The 15,780-nt window shown below is 42.5% G+C and overlaps 1 protein-coding gene across 8 annotated transcripts; it reads left to right on the top strand.

Moving 5' to 3' along the window:
- The first annotated feature begins 180 nt into the window (after positions 1–180).
- usp19 (ubiquitin specific peptidase 19) lies at positions 181–15,452 on the top strand. Of its 8 annotated transcripts, none has more exons than XM_058084810.1 (27): positions 181–250; positions 325–535; positions 2,102–2,488; positions 3,863–3,991; positions 4,068–4,204; positions 4,295–4,852; positions 5,111–5,480; positions 5,552–5,708; positions 5,783–5,854; positions 5,982–6,097; positions 6,256–6,494; positions 6,570–6,762; positions 6,876–7,009; positions 7,090–7,248; positions 7,310–7,420; positions 7,500–7,610; positions 7,689–7,790; positions 7,940–8,080; positions 8,164–8,282; positions 8,370–8,513; positions 8,735–9,117; positions 9,199–9,309; positions 9,384–9,600; positions 9,709–9,861; positions 10,166–10,332; positions 10,406–10,581; positions 12,015–14,358. In XM_058084810.1, the coding sequence occupies exons 3-27, from the start codon at positions 2,275–2,277 to the stop codon at positions 12,288–12,290; spliced, it is 4,689 nt and encodes a 1,562-aa protein (XP_057940793.1). In that variant the 5' UTR covers positions 181–250; positions 325–535; positions 2,102–2,274; the 3' UTR covers positions 12,291–14,358. The 8 variants fall into 8 exon arrangements, with proteins under 8 accessions (XP_057940793.1, XP_057940795.1, XP_057940794.1 ...); XM_058084812.1 differs by having other exon boundaries at positions 184–535; positions 5,111–5,147; positions 5,244–5,480; positions 12,015–14,359; XM_058084811.1 differs by having other exon boundaries at positions 184–535; positions 6,262–6,494; positions 12,015–14,359.
- Positions 15,453–15,780: the final 328 nt, after the last annotated feature.

Here is a 15,780-nt window from a genome sequence, read left to right as displayed (position 1 = left end):
ACGGTACAAATGCACGCAACAAGACACGAGCAGCAAAGACTTTTAAGCGTAACCGTTGGCGGGAAAGAAAGATACGTGTATTAACTTAACGTCACGGCTAAAGTTGAAAGGGTTTATAGAGATCGTCTTTGTTTCGTCCAAATGTAAAACACAAAGCGGAAGTGATGCAGGTCACATGACCGCTCCATCGCGGAAGTAGCCCGTCGTTTTGTGGCTCGTCCCCGGCAGCAGGATGTTGCCCTAAACAAAAGTGAGACATATATTCCGCAGAGGCTGACTTTGAAACAGATGCGCTAAACTGCTTTCACTTGTCTCTTTACATAGAAACACACACACACATATATTAGAAATTACTGCTCTGTCGAAATGGGACCGGGATAAAAGAGAGAACATTCCAGAAGCACCGTGGACTGCGGGGTTTCGAGTGCGGCCTGCTGTCGCCAAGAAGCTCAAATAGCCGGCCGGAGGACGCACAACAAGTCACCGGCCATTGTGGACAAAGAAAACATTGGAGCTTTTCTACATTTCTCATCCCGTAAGTACAATATTTATATTTCAACATGACATTAGCCTCTTGTCCTTGGCGTTAGCTTTTTGCTGTTGCTCAAGATGGTTGGTTAGCTTTAGCTTAGCGTAGGCTAATGATAATAATAATGCGTTCGCAGTGATTAATTGCTCTGCTATGTTGACTAATTCAGATATTTGCAATATAGTTATATTGCTACGTAAAATCCAATGCGACCAAACTACACATATAATTTAATGCGGCGAATGTTGTAAGGACGGTACGGTTATCTCCCCGGTTACAACCGTTCAAATAAATTACTGTTTGTATTTATTATGTCATTCTACGCTACAGCAAAGATAATAACACAAGCACGCATTTTGGCCTTAAACTAATTGTTTTTCTAACTTGCTAACAACAACCTAGGCGACAACATTTGGAATATTCTTGGCAAGTGAAATGAACACCGCCCATGCATTTAGACACATTATCTAACATTATCTAGCAATTGTTAAGATTTTGTTTACTGCTTCCGCATGTTCCCCATGCACCTTGGTTGGCGTCATCAAACCGAGTTGTACTCTAACCGATTCAAGGAATAAACCGTTTTACAATGACAGTTTCACATACAGAAGTCACATAAATACAGTTAAATGAGTTTAAATTTAACGTCACTTCTGCAAAATATATAATTGACAAAGACTACTGTGAGACAGCGAGATCCATATGGACACCACCTTCATTTTTGCATTATGAGTTTTTTCTTGAATTGAATAGTGTTTCTTACCTTCTTTATCAAAATGCCAGCATTTGCAACGTTCTGTAGTTTAATAAGGACCTATTATGCAGCTGTGATCAATAAGAAAAGCAGAGATTTGTGTAACTCTAGTCAACTGCTCATGATGTCATTATGCGCAACAAAGCTGGGGGACGATGGCTTCTGGATTCCATGCTAACGCTCTGGTAACAGGGATGTTTTGTGATTTTCTATGAAAACTGAAAAATACGCTATATCGGGTGTTCACTAACCAAGGTTTGAGTGTATATTTAGTTTTTGTTTAGTCAAGGACGGTTGCTTTAAATATATATAAAACGTTCATACTGTTTCACCTCTGGATTGGGATTACGGAGTAATTTGTGATCGCTTCAACATAAAATTGTTTGTTATTGTTTTTCTATTATTTTGTTCACTTGTATACAATAAACAATGTTAATTCCAACGTGATCATCTGTCTGGACATTATTAGAGCGCATAATTGCTTGGATTCCCCGCAACAGAAGTTATTTGATGGTCTTTTGGTAGAATACTCGATTACCAAAATATCCGATAGCTGCAGCCATAACTGTATTAGGTCCGCTTTAAAAAACAAACAAAAAACGAATTTTTAAGGTGTGGCGGCTTTTGTTTTGTCGTGGCAGTGCGCCCGATCAATTACATGTAGAGGAAGCCTTGTATCACATTACAACAGTATTGATATATGATACTGCGGTATTGGACTAGCTAAAATATAGCCACATTGGTATTATTGAGACACAGAGACAGTGCACACTTGCTGGTCATTGCATTATTGTGTATCTCTTTACCCTGTGTCTTAGGTTCCCTGTCTCCCCATCATCATTCCTGATTCTGTTCTGGGAGATTTCAGACCAGTATCATCGCCAAGATAGCTGGGCCAGGCAGGAAGCGGCACACCTCAGATCCAGACCCCAGCAGCGGCAGCGGTAGTGATTCCAGCGACGGACGGCCTCTTAGTGCCAAGTGTCTGAAAATGTCCTCCAGCGGTGGTGGTTCTGGGACGGTGGGCCGACGTGGTGGGGCTCAACAGCAGCATAGGGGAGGCGGTGGCCATGGAGCAGAGCTGTCCTCCTCCAGTACCAGTAAAAAGAAGCAGAAGGACAGAGCTAACCAGGAGTCCAGAGAGGCAAAGAGAGCTGCTGCTGCTGCTGCAGGAGTGGATGGAATTCTTGCAGAGGTCAAAAAAGGTAAGGAGTGCAAATTATCTTAAAAAAATAAAAAGCGCACAGCTTAAAGTTGCAACGTGTCCCACAGGCTTAGCAGCTGTCTAACTTCCTTATATATATTTGTGGTAGAGCTTGTTCTAAATAATTTCGACTTCAAAACTTCGCTGGGCATGGTGAATCCATCATTTGTAGCAGGTTTTTAAAGCTGTTTTTTCTGTTTTTTTTCAATGTGATAAGGTTGCTTTTCCTTTCACGAGGAACGCAACAGGAGCGCGGCAGACATCATACACGTTCCTCATATTGGAGTCTGTCTCGAGTGTTGTGATGAAAATGATTTTGTAATACCCTGGATTCAAAATTCCTGCCAGTTACTGCTTATTCCTTGCTGGCTTCTTCCACTGCAGGCGCGCTAGCCTGTTAGCTTCAACCGAGCCTGCGGGCTACTGCTCCGCCCCTCCTCCCTCTTCCCTCCCTCAGCTCAAGATACAGCTCAAATCCAATCTATATCGATATCAACAATATGGTTGATTTTGATGTCGTGCTTCAAACAAATATACTGGCGCATGCTTAGAAAGTTTGCTCCGTTGTGTGCACTGGGATTTAAGACTGTACAGCAAGAGAGCTAATGTGACACTATGAATTACAACCAGCTAGAAAGGATTGAGTGTTGTTCCTGACATTTAGAGGGGGGTGAGAGAGGGCTGAGTGAAACTAGAGGCTCCACAGTTGTGTTGCAGACTAAATACGTACAGCAGCACGCTTAAGTTCTCAAAGTTGAGGCGCTGCATATCGGGGGGAATATTTCACTTGGAATGACTTCCATTGCTTTGGACTCGCTGTGAAAAATGGTATTTTTGTTTGTTGTTTATCTCCATGCTAATTTTTCTGTGCACAACTTGAGCATGTGAGTGCAGTGGCATGGCCTGAATGAGAGCGAGCAGGTGCACCGCATTCGCTGCCTGCCTTGGAGCGTAGTTTATTTATTTTAGTTTATTTGTATTCAGTCGGGCAACTTTATGGGCAAGGAATGTATGCATTGAGCTTAATATAATTGTTGTTTCACTTGTAAATCATAATTGCAATACTGCCATGATTTTCACGCTTTCAGTGTTCAATCTGAATCATAATTGTAAGATGGATCCTATTCCTATAACATAATTCCTGTCAATAAGGTTTATTGTGTGTCTTGAAGCAATGGACCCATGGATTTCGCTATACGTCAGCACCAGCAGAGGGCATAAGTAATTTGGAACCGGCTAGTTAGCCGCCTAAAAGAGCTGCAAATCAAATGAAAACAAGAAATGGTAGCATGTAATGCCACTGTTAAACAGCGAGATAGTTCAATGTGACGCTACTTTAAACTGGAAATATTTGTTGTTAATATTCTTGTTGCAGATGTATTTGTGGACTGGAAACAAAACGCCAGTGAAGTGATCATCAGGCTACGTTGCGGCGAAAGTGTGCAGAGGATTGAGGATGTCAACACAACCTTCACTGATACTCACTGCCATGTGCACTTCCCAGGTAAAGCCGTCTTCTAAGTCACACAAACAACAACTAGAGTAGGAATGGAACGTTAGTCAAAGTGATTTATTTTCAGATGAGCGTCAGTGGTCCTGCTACTTACAAGAGGAAATAGAAGCCTCTTGTAGTAGAGTCCAGTACAAGGAGAAGGGAGGTTTCCTGTTGCTCATCCTGCACAAAAAGATTCCTTTTCACACTTGGCCTTCACTAAAAGTAAGCCGACTAAATATTTGACTAAGATTGACAGCCCTTCATAAGGGGGAAACTTCATGATACAATCTTTTATCTTCATCCTGTTTATAGTCCAACAAGAAGGAGAAAGAGGTTGCACCCATCGAGACCAAAAATATCACTGGGGCAGAGACGAGTCCTATTGCTTTGGCGTCAACAGAGCATCTCAAGACCACCTCACCGTCTCAACCTCAGGCTTCCTTCTCCCCTGTACACAGTGCATCACGCTCCAAAGCTCAACGCGCCGTCAAACGGCACCTGAAAAACAAACAGCCGTGTGACAAAACCTCCATGGACTTTGCAGAGGCACCGACAACAGGATCATCTGGAGATGGCACATGTTCTTCACATAAAATCGCCTCTGTTAAGAAAGGCAGCCAGCAGTCTCGAGAACCCAGTGCTAAGCGTGCCACTGCACATCCTCCTCAGATCAGCAAGGAGGACAAGTCTACTACTGAAAGGGACACGCACTCAGCCCAGACCAGAACCTCACATGCACACCCGCCTGCTATGGAGCAGTCACAAACAACACACAGAGGTGGAGACAACAGTGAGGATAGATTAAGTAGCGAGCAAGAGCATAAACAGGGATGTGATGTTGCTGCTGCCAGCCATTCCAACAAGACTCAGGTGGGTAAAGACGCCTGTTGAAGCATCACACCTGGAAACGTATTTGTAATATTGCTTTGGAGCAAAGGTTCTTTACATTGGCGGAAATTAGATCAACAATGACTCTTTATTGGTTAAATTTTGAACTTAACGGCCTGTGTATGCGTATTTTGAAACCATGCAGATGTGCGTTTTTGCAAATATATGTATTCATATGGACATTGCCTAAGGTATGCAAGCTGTAGTTGACTATTGCACCCAATGTGTTTTTCTATTTAGGTGACAGGGAAACAACAAGACTCACCAATCACAGGGGGTAAGTTCAGAACTGGGGATAGTGAAAAGCAGCCAACAGCACCTCCTGTAAGCACAAGTGACTCCCTCAAAACTTTGGCCTCAAACAACCCCGCAGACTCTCCAGAAAGGAGAATGGACACAAGTGTCTCTGAGCCACAGACAATGTCTGTAGAGGAAGAATCACTGCAGGATACTCAAACCCACCAGCAGCTGGATTTAAGTGGAACAGAGTCAGGACCATCCAAACGAGAGCCATCCGAAGCAGGTCTGACCCAGATGCAAGGCAGTTGTGATGGAGAGGAGAAGCGCGACCAGTCCAAAGAGGAGCCACCACTCTTAAAGCCACAGGAAGGTAAGTCTTGGCAATGTCTCTATAACCCTCCTGAAAATGAGTGTGATGATATAAATATTAACTCGCCACAGCGCCAGAGCCGTTGGTAAACGTGAAATTTGTAAAGAACGACTCATACGAGAAAGGCACAGACTTGATGGTGGTTAACGTGTACATGAAAGGCATCTGCAGGAGCACAGCTAGGGTCATTTTCAGGGAGCAGGACTTCACTCTCATATTCCAGACAAGGTACTGCATTGAAACTTTCAAAGAAAATCATAACGCAGCCAGCGACAAAGCTTCTTTTGTCTTCCTTTTTCTAGCGATGCTAATTTTCTTCGGCTTCATCCAGACTACGCACCAAACACAGTCTTCAAGTGGCAGGTCAAACTCAGGTAAATGTGTAATTTGCACAAAACCCCCTGATAATGAAAGCATGTTTTATTTGCTGGAGGTAAGAGACTGTTTGATGCTTCTGCTTGTCAATGTGACCTGTCTTTGTGTGTCCTGTGCTTGCTGTAGGAACCTGATACAGCCTGAGCTGTGCAGCTACTCCTTTACTGCGTCCCGAGTGGACATCACTTTAAAGAAGAGACACAGCCAACGCTGGGAAGGTCTAGAGGCCCCTGCCACACAAGGTCTGCTGCCAGGCTTCTACTTGTAGAAATGATTTTTTTTTTTTTTACAAAAGTGACATGAACAGCAATCTCACATTGCGGCTTTATGTGGTTTACATGTAAAAAAAAAAAATATCCTCTCCTCCTCTAACCACAAGGTCCATTGTCCTCTGTTTAAGGTGCAGTGGGTGGCGCCAAGGTGGCTGTGCCCTCGAGCCCCACCTGCATGGAAAAGAGCCAACCAGGCAGCAGCCAGCACAACCTACCAACCAAGGAGGAGCCTCCCAGGGTTGGTGAGGAGAAACCGAAAGCCCCCAAAGCGCCACCCAGAGTAGAGGAGAGTGGTCTGGAAACTGTGGCTCCTCGTACTGTCTCTGAGCATGTCGCCATCACCAAGCCAGAGCCTACTGTAACGGCGGTGAGTCGGCAAATGTACAAACTCACGCTGTGACTAAACTCTATTTTAATTTTCTGGTTTATTTTTGTAAATCAGCCTAAGCCGACTTGCATGGTGCAGCCTATGACCCATGCACCTCCCGCTAGCAATGAGCACCATGAGGAAGAGGAGGAAAAGAAGGTGTGCTTACCCGGGTTCACAGGATTGGTCAACCTCGGAAACACTTGCTTCATGAACAGCGTCATCCAATCTCTGTCCAACACCAGAGAGCTCAGAGATTATTTTCACGGTACTTTGATGACACTTGTTTTAACTGAAGTGGATGCATTCGTCAATATTTACAGTAATCTCATCACGTTTAGTCCAAAAGAAAGTGTTTTATTCCGTTTGGTCTCCATGTAGATCGAGGATTTGAGGCAGAAATCAACTGCAGTAATCCACTTGGAACAGGAGGCAGGCTAGCCATTGGCTTTGCTGTGTTGCTTCGGGCACTGTGGAAAGGCACGCACCATGCCTTCCAACCCTCAAAGCTGAAGGTACCATATCATCAGTAGTAAATTCACAAGTGACAAATCATCATTGTTGTCATCCTCTGCTTTGGCCATGCCCAACATAGGCAATTGTGGCCAGTAAAGCCAGTCAGTTCACTGGCTATGCCCAGCATGACGCCCAGGAGTTCATGGCCTTTTTGCTTGATGGCCTCCACGAGGACTTGAACCGCATTCAGAATAAACCGTACACTGAGACGGTGGACTCTGATGGTCGCTTAGATGAGGTAATGATTTAGGAATCGTCCAAAGTTGTGGCCTTTTTGCTCCAACTTGTGTTCCTTGCAGGTGGTGGCGGAGGAGGCCTGGCAGAGGCACAAGATGAGAAATGACTCGTTCATCGTAGACCTCTTCCAAGGCCAATTCAAATCCAAGCTTGTTTGCCCCACATGTTCCAAGGTAAGGTCATAGTACATTTTACGTTCATACTTCAAAGAAAGCAATCACTATTCAGTAATTGTTTTTTCTCATTCTTTAGGTGTCTATAACCTTTGACCCCTTCCTATACCTGCCAGTCCCGTTGCCACAGAAACAAAAAGTGCTCTCCGTTTTCTACTTTGCCAAGGAGCCGCATAAGAAACCCATTAAGGTGAGAATAAAAAATAACTATGCCAAACTATTCCAGCAAAGGACCTTTTCTTGAATAAATTTCGTGTGACTGTGTCAGTTCTTGGTGAGTGTGAGCAAGGAGAACTCCAGCACTGCAGAAGTCCTTGAATCCATCTCCAGGAGTGTTAGAGTCAAGCCTGAGAACCTCCGACTGGCAGAGGTTAGAACTTTTGCATCAGAGGTGTACACCATTGAATTGACCTACATTTGGTTGGTTTTTAGCATCTTTTAGTGCTTTCATATTACAACTTTAACACTGTGTGATAAGTTTGTAGTGGGATTGGACTAAGCTTGTTTTCTTTGACTCAGGTGGCAAAAAACAGCTTCCAGCGCATGTTTCTGCCCTCCCATTCACTAGACACTGTGTCGTCCTCGGACATGTTGTTCTGCTTCGAGGTGCTTTCCAAAGATATGGCCAAGGAGAGAGTGTTTTTGCTTCGAGTGCAGCAGGTAACAAAAACACATTTTGATTAAAAGAGGATTTTCTGTGTCAAAAGGTAAAAGGATCTTTGTTTGCCCCACCCTCAACACAGAGACTCCAAGTCCCAAATATCCCCATTTCAAAGTGTGCCTCCTGCCTTAAGCCCCCGGTGTCTGACGAAGATAAGCTGAAGCGATGCACTCGCTGCTATCGCGCGGGCTACTGCAATCAGTGAGTTGTATGCCACATCACGCCATAAATGTCCTCTGAGAGTTCCATTCTCTAATCCCATTATCCTATCCTATCCTATCATCCCAGACAGTGTCAGAGGACCCATTGGCCCAATCACAAAGGTGTGTGTCGACCCAACACTGAAAATGTGGGTCTACCTTTCCTGGTTAGCGTACCAGAATCCCGACTGTCCTACAGCCGCCTCACTCAACTATTGCATGGTTACTCCAGGTACAAAAAAGCTGCAATTTCCCAATACTGAATAATAGAGTAATAATAATAACAATAATAATATTGGAAAATTGGAATTTAATTTGCAAGAGAAACTGTAGATGTCTGATGGGGTATATTAGTCATCTAAAATTGTGCTTTACAATTTGCTTCTTATTTAGCAGTTAAGGGTTGCGGCCTAATTTTACTGACTCTACTATTATGCCATTCACCTCGGACAGGTTTTCCGTCAATGTATTCCAGCCTCCTTTCCAGTCTGGAAGGACATCCCCCGAGCCATCTCCTATTCTCCCGATGCCACCGACAGGCTCTCTAGGTTCAGGAGATGAAGCCATGGGTGGTGGTGGTAGTAGTACTACGGTAGAAGCAAGTGACTGTGGACCCGAGTGTGGCACTCCATTGCTGGACTCCCCGACGGAGCACACCCGGACCTCACCCCTCACCTCTGGGGACACGGCTTCCCTCGCTTCCTCCAAGACGTCTCTCTCAACAACACAGACGTCAGACTCTGGATTCTCTGAGTCCATCTCCTCTACTTCCTGCTGCTCTCTGGACACCCATGTTGAAAAAGAAACCTCTTGTGAGAAGGCAGTGCGGCCCGAAGGTAATGGATGCTGTTGTTTTTGTTGAAAAAAATCTGTATTTATTTTCATTTTTCTTTCTTTTTGTTGTTTCCTTTTTCTAGCTGCAGTAACAGGGTTTCAGCAAACAAATGAGACGTCTTCAGGGCATGCCGGTCAGTTCTACATCGCTCTGCTGGATTCAAAGAACAAGGAACAAAGGCTGGATGAAAAAGGTAGGAATTTAACTTTGAATAATCTGGATTATGTCTGTTATTTATTTTCTTCCCATTCCCAATCATCTCTGCAGAAGATATGCTGGTCGACCTTCCGGAAGATGCAACGCTGGAGCTGGTGTGGAAGAATAATGAGCGGCTGAAGGAGTACGTCCTGGTGAGCTCCAAGGACCTGGAGTACGAGGAGGATCCAGGATCTCTGAGCGAGACGGCCCGAGCGGGACATTTCACCCTGGAGCAGTGCCTCAACCTCTTCACCAGACCAGAGGTGCTGGCTCCAGAGGAGGCATGGTAGGGCTCTTCATATTCTAATTACCTCATTGAGGTGTGTAACATTACAGCAGGCACAGCAAGTTCTTATGCTCACTACATCTAAATACTTTTTTTCCTCACCCAAAGGTACTGTCCCAAGTGCCAGCAGCATCGTGAGGCCTCCAAGCAGCTGCTGCTGTGGCGTCTTCCCAACATCTTGATCATTCAGCTCAAACGCTTCAGCTTTAGGAACTTCATCTGGAGGGACAAGATCAATGACATGGTGGACTTTCCTGTCAGGTGAATAATTGATTAAGTCATTGATCGCTCGCCATTTTCAATCCATAAGTGATATGACGGCAGAGAAAATAACACAGAGCGTTTTGAGAGGTCAGATTTTTTTCTATTAGGCATTTTGCATTTGATGCAAGTGCATTATGCTTTTGAACACATGTTAACTTAACTGACCCCAGCAAATAGCTGGAACTACTTTCACAGAAATCCGACCAGAACTCAGCTCAGGACTACAGACGTCTTTGGCACTTACTATTTTGCGTGCATTCCTTGTAGCAGCTTTGATTCAGTTCCTCATTTTGTCTTGTAGGAATCTAGATCTCACTAAGTTCTGCATTGGCCAAAAGGATGAAATGCAGCAACCACCTATCTATGACTTGTACGCGGTCATCAACCACTACGGGGGGATGATTGGTGGCCACTACACTGCATATGCTCGACTGCCAAGTGACAAAAACAGCCAGCGCAGTGATGTTGGTGAGTTCATCTGACGTAGCACTTCACTTGTGTTCCTCTGTTTGTTTCCAACCTACCACTTGTCCTCAAACAGGCTGGCGTCTGTTTGACGACAGCACCGTCACGATGGTGGAAGAGAGCCAGGTGGTGACTCGCTACGCTTATGTCCTTTTCTACCGACGACGGAATTCACCCGTGGAGAGGCCGCTGCGCTTCCTCAGACCGGTCGGAGCAGAGTCCCCCTCTTCCATGGGAGCTACTGCCAGTCAGGTGAGGGCGGCAAATTAAGCTAAAGTCTGTGGATGATGGGCAAAATGACCCCACCCAAAAAGTGTGTTTTTTTTTCTTTAAGTTGGCTCCGTTTATGTCAACAACAACAGTGTTCTTCTTGTTATTAAAAAGTGTTTGCTTAAAGGGGAAGTAGGTGGAACTACTCTCCTCAGCACCAAAATCTGACCCTACCTTGGCTAAGGACAGGAAGTGGGGAGTGAGTCGCTGTTGACGGACTTCACTGCTTATGGGGGTGTCATACAGCTTCATGTCAGAAAATCCGAACTATCCCTTTCAAGGTGTAATTTCCATGAATAACGGGTCAGTTTCTGTCCACATGTATTGTAAACAATTGTAAACCACAATAGCAACATAAGAATTGGTTTAGCATTAAACCATCTGAACTTCCTGTTCAGTGTTTAGCAAGCTTCAAAACAAAAGTAGCAGCATTAATTTGTGCTCTATCATAGCAACTAACAAAATACACCCAATTAATTTTGTCACATTTTCGCATGCACGGAAGCTTGATTGTCATTGTGGTCAAAATATATGACAAAATAACCTTCTCATCTCCATTATTAGTTAATATAATAATGATACAATAGTAATTCAAGTGAAAAATATTACCATTGGACATGGAGTAGGTGTAGGATTAAATAAGCTTTCCTTCTGCCTACTCCTTTTTGGATTTAAGGAATTGTGCTGGTGTATGTTCTTTAATGTAACTAGTTAACAAATGAAACCACGATCAGAGGTTCCAAAATACTATCACACACTCTCATATTTCTGGTGAAATTCACAAGTAAATGTTCACGCAATGGCTACTTTAGGCCTTGATTTTGCTTTTGTTGGCAACCACATCAGTCAGCCAGTTGAAAGGGCGTCAAGAGTTGTACTGTGTCCTGTGAATACATATTGAATATGCGTTAGCTAGTGCTATGTTTTGTGTAAAGTTTCTGGGTGTCTGCTGTTTACTGGATAGAACCTTACTTCAGCCATCTCTTACGCTGAACGAGGTCGATTCTCATGGGAAATTCAGCTCATTATTCTTTAATTTTTCTCTATTGGCCCTCAGTGGAAAAAGTTTGGTTTCTGTGCCCCGTGATTGACTTCCTGAACAACAACCTTGTACAAAAGAATCAAGAAATTGCATTTCAGTTCATACAAGTTGGCCTTTGTGAAAATCTGAACCACAGGTTTCATTACCTCTGTGTTCCACTTGTTTGCTTTTATTCTTTGTTTTAAACAAGAAAGGTAATTGTGCAGTATTGTGCAGTCATATTTTCGACTCGTTCAAATTAACAGTTGATTATTGAGCATGACTTTTCACAGCCAATCAAGTCATTTTCTTCAAGTGCATCAAGTCATAATGACAGTATTTGTTAGACCACTCCTTTCTCCCAGAAGCTGACACCAGTTTCCGGCAATCGCAGGCTTCTCTAATATGGCGGGAACTGGAGGAAGAAGAGGAAGAGTTGCTTGATGAAAGTCCACATGGAGTATTCCGCTCTGGTCTGCGGCGGCAACAACAACAACAAATGCACAGGACAGGAGATGAAGATGAAGACAGAGGAGCGGAAGGGCGCCACGGTCATTGCAGTCCTGATGACGACCGCGTGCGTTATTTTGTCATGGGCACTCTGGCCGCCGTGTTTGCCCTCTTGGTGAATTTGCTGTATCCTCTTCTTTACAAAGCGAAATGGGCCTGAGCTGCAACAGTCATTGGGTTGGTGGCTCTGCTGCTTATTAGCTCAAACAAGGAAGTCAAAACTAAACTCTGTATTCCATCTAAACTCTCCAAGAGGATAGGATACGACAGTTTAACAAGAACCCAGGACCTGAACTTGACATCAGCTCATCTCTTCCTGTTTTTTGTTTTTTTGTTGACTAGCTAAAATTCTTGTTTTAACCACGAGGTACAGGATGCAGCTAAAAGGTTCATGACTTCTCTACTGCATCACTCCAACAGAATTCATAGAAATTACATCCTGGATTGATGGTTGAGTTTTGAGGCATCACAGTACTGTACTCTTCAGAGTGGCTCCCAGTGCTTCCCAAAAATAATGGGGCGGGCGAGACAGGGAGTACTTTCAGTGTTGACCTGCCAACATGTACACATTTTATGTACTCAAAATGCAGTTTGACTCTTGAATACCGTTGTATGCTTCACAGCTCTCCCATTTTTCTGGTTATAATCTTAAATTCACAGAAATAAATATAAATTTCTCAATAGGATCTCAAATTGGGGGGCGTGAAAACATTTCTGTGCCCTGGAGGGGCAGACATTAACTGAGAATCACTGGTCTCCCCCCAGTAGGGTGGTTTTCAAATCAACCCTTTATAGTATACTCGGGGAGAACATGTGATTTGATTGTTCGTGAATCAGCACATGAATATTAAGTTTTAATATGTGTTCTTGGCGACATGTCCTGTTATGCAATTTTTGCAGGTTTTATTAGACTTAATCAGAAAGTCTTATGTTAACTTCTATATATTGGACTTAGTCAAAGTGTGACTGGTGTATGTATATTGAATGTAGGTCAGCAGAAACATAAGAAATTAGGGATTTTAGTATAAAATGTACGTTATAGGGCAGGTTTTGCTCAAAGCAAGCCATTTTATTCATTGAGTCGGCACACATTTTTGGCATATTGATGTAATAAATGCAGGTCTGTATTTGTTATTGTTGGTTTATGTACAGTATGTATACTGTATGTACATCATATATATTAAGTCTGATGAATCAAATGTGTAATGCGAGTCTGCTTTAAAGTTGAGATGTGTTTAAAGGGGATCTACTCTGCTCATTTTTGGCACTTTGTATTGAGTTTTGGGTTCCTATATATAAGCTTTCTAGATCTTCCAGTTTCTGTACCTCTTTCTGCAATGTTTCCATGGACTCCCATGGACGCTCTGTTTAATTTACTGCACACCGTCCGCATTTACTGAGCGCAGGGAATCTGCAACCCCTCGCATTGATGTCAGTAGAACTCGTTGTTAGAAACTCTGTATAACCGAGCGTGCAGAGCCATTCAAAACTTATTATGCAGGGCTCACTTCCAAATGTGCAAACCTCATTATCTTATGCTTTTGGCATTGTTTAACACAATAATACAAGATTGTAACATTTATAGGTCCCCTTTAATGTTCACAAGTGACTTACTGGAAATGCTTTATGTAAAGTGTGGCATAGTCAGCGTCCCTGCAGAGTATAATACAGTTTCCACATTTTGAAAACCACTGTTTTATGGTGTTTGACAAATCTTTTTTTTTTTGCCTTTGTCAAATTTGTTTCTGTTTTTAAAGCACTGTTTGTTTTTTTATTACTTTTTATTTGTATTTTGATGGTGGAAGCCACCGGAGTATGTGTATTACACAGATATTCAATTTAATTATGGCTGGTTATGTTGTCTTTGGTGGAACATTGAAGTTACTTGGCACTCTTAAATGTCTAGTTGGGATTTATTTTTTTTATAATTTAAACAACAATTGTGATTGTGTAGATAATGCTGGTCTCAGGGATTTCCAAATGAAGTCTAATCTGATTTGCCTTTAAATGTACACATATAGAATTACATAGTCTACATATGCAAAACCATATACTGATGGATGAGCACATGCATTGTGTTATACTCCTACATTGAAATATTTCTTCTAATATATGTAAAATGTTGTACTTTTCAGAATAAAATGTCAAAATTAGTCATTAAATGCATTTGTATGAAGTAATTTTACATCCTCAACATGTAAGGTGATTATTATAACCAACTTGATTTTTGTCGATGCTGGTTTGTTTTGCAGGCATCGAGCCAGTCGCTATTCGAAACTGACTTGGACTCTGAAGGACCGCCCACGTTGAACGCGGAGGTGACTTCCGGTGTCTTTGCGCACTCTGGAGATTGTGAAGCGCCATCCTACAGCAACATGGAGGATGTGGACTAATCCGTAACACAAATGACGCAAACAGACCACACATTGATTTGGGCCACGGAATGACTGTAGTGATTTGGATTGGAGTGCCGTCTGCTTCATACTAACGTGGACTAAAGTGTCGGGACATCTGGCCAGAGGAACACCTCTAGATTTTCCCACAATATTCTACACCAAGCCATTGCACCCTAAAACAGTTTGTCCATTTAATGTAATTGATTGGCTGACAAATACACACATACCAAATTGTGTTTATAAAATCCATACATCTACAGAAGCTGTTTTTGGGAGAGAAAAAGTAATAATTGAGGGGGTGTGTCTACAGGCTTTTACTCATCAGTACAGCTTGGAGTTTGTTCATCAAATCAAAATTGCTGACCCAGCCTCCTTGATCTTTGAAGAAATTTTAAGTTGAAAGCTTGTTGTACAGTAATGTGGTAAATCCTGTGTTGTAAGTTTGCCCCCCTCCCCACTCCCCCAAACAGTTATCCCCTGGTTAAGTTGTGTTACAATTGTAGCTAAAAAAAAAAAAACAAGTCAGATGGGTGCTGAGCTATTTTTTGTAATTGAGGGCGCATTTTCTTTTTATATTTTGTTGCTTTATTATCTTAACTTTGATTTTGGTTAACTTTAGATATCCTGTGGATGCAATTGTGAAAGGATTCAGTGTAAGCTGAAATGTGCATGTTTGCATGTTCTTACATGTTGTAAAACCCAGTCCTTGTTAAAAACAAAAACTCCGCTGACATATTTGCTAGGTTTCATTCTTTGTTTTCTCCCCGAGTTGTCTGTTCTTGCCCCTCCTTCCCTTTGTAATGGGACTGCAGATGAAATAAAGCAGGGTTCTTTTTGAATTCTGCTGTGGATACATGTAAATGATTAATATAAATAAAACATAATTTGGACATTTAATTACATTGTGTGATGTTGCTGGTTAATTTATTATTGGCCGTATATCAAAAAGGATTAAAGGTAGTTACAGTTATATTACAGAGAATCCTGATAAGTTTGAAAAATAATTTGTTTTATCCATGATTTTAGATATTGGGACAGTACCAGTCTGGTGAAATTCTATCAGTTTAAGGTGTATTTTTGTATATAAAATAAATTTAAATAATTGTACTTGAAAAACAACTGTATGTGTTTTTATATATTCATCTTTATGTTTTTAATTGCTTTATTTACACACAAACTTATTTAATGCCATGGCCAGTTCGAAGTGGACGGCCTTGCTTCACCTCAGGGTGGCGCTCAAGACGCTGTGTGGTA

Source organism: Doryrhamphus excisus, chromosome 10 (genome assembly GCF_030265055.1).
Source record: "Doryrhamphus excisus isolate RoL2022-K1 chromosome 10, RoL_Dexc_1.0, whole genome shotgun sequence".
NCBI classification, from domain to species: domain Eukaryota; kingdom Metazoa; phylum Chordata; class Actinopteri; order Syngnathiformes; family Syngnathidae; genus Doryrhamphus; species Doryrhamphus excisus.
The sequence above is the reverse complement of the archived record's forward strand: the minus strand, read 5'-3'. Positions and strand labels throughout refer to the sequence as shown.

Coding starts and splice junctions, on each gene's coding strand:
- usp19 (XM_058084810.1), top strand. CDS start 2,275: ATGTCCTCCAGCGGTGGTGGTTCTGGGACGGTGGGCCGACGTGGTGGG. Junction 6,098..6,255: donor AGAGGCCCCTGCCACACAAG/GTCTGCTGCCAG, acceptor CCTCTGTTTAAG/GTGCAGTGGGTGGCGCCAAG. Junction 8,081..8,163: donor TTTTGCTTCGAGTGCAGCAG/GTAACAAAAACA, acceptor CCCTCAACACAG/AGACTCCAAGTCCCAAATAT.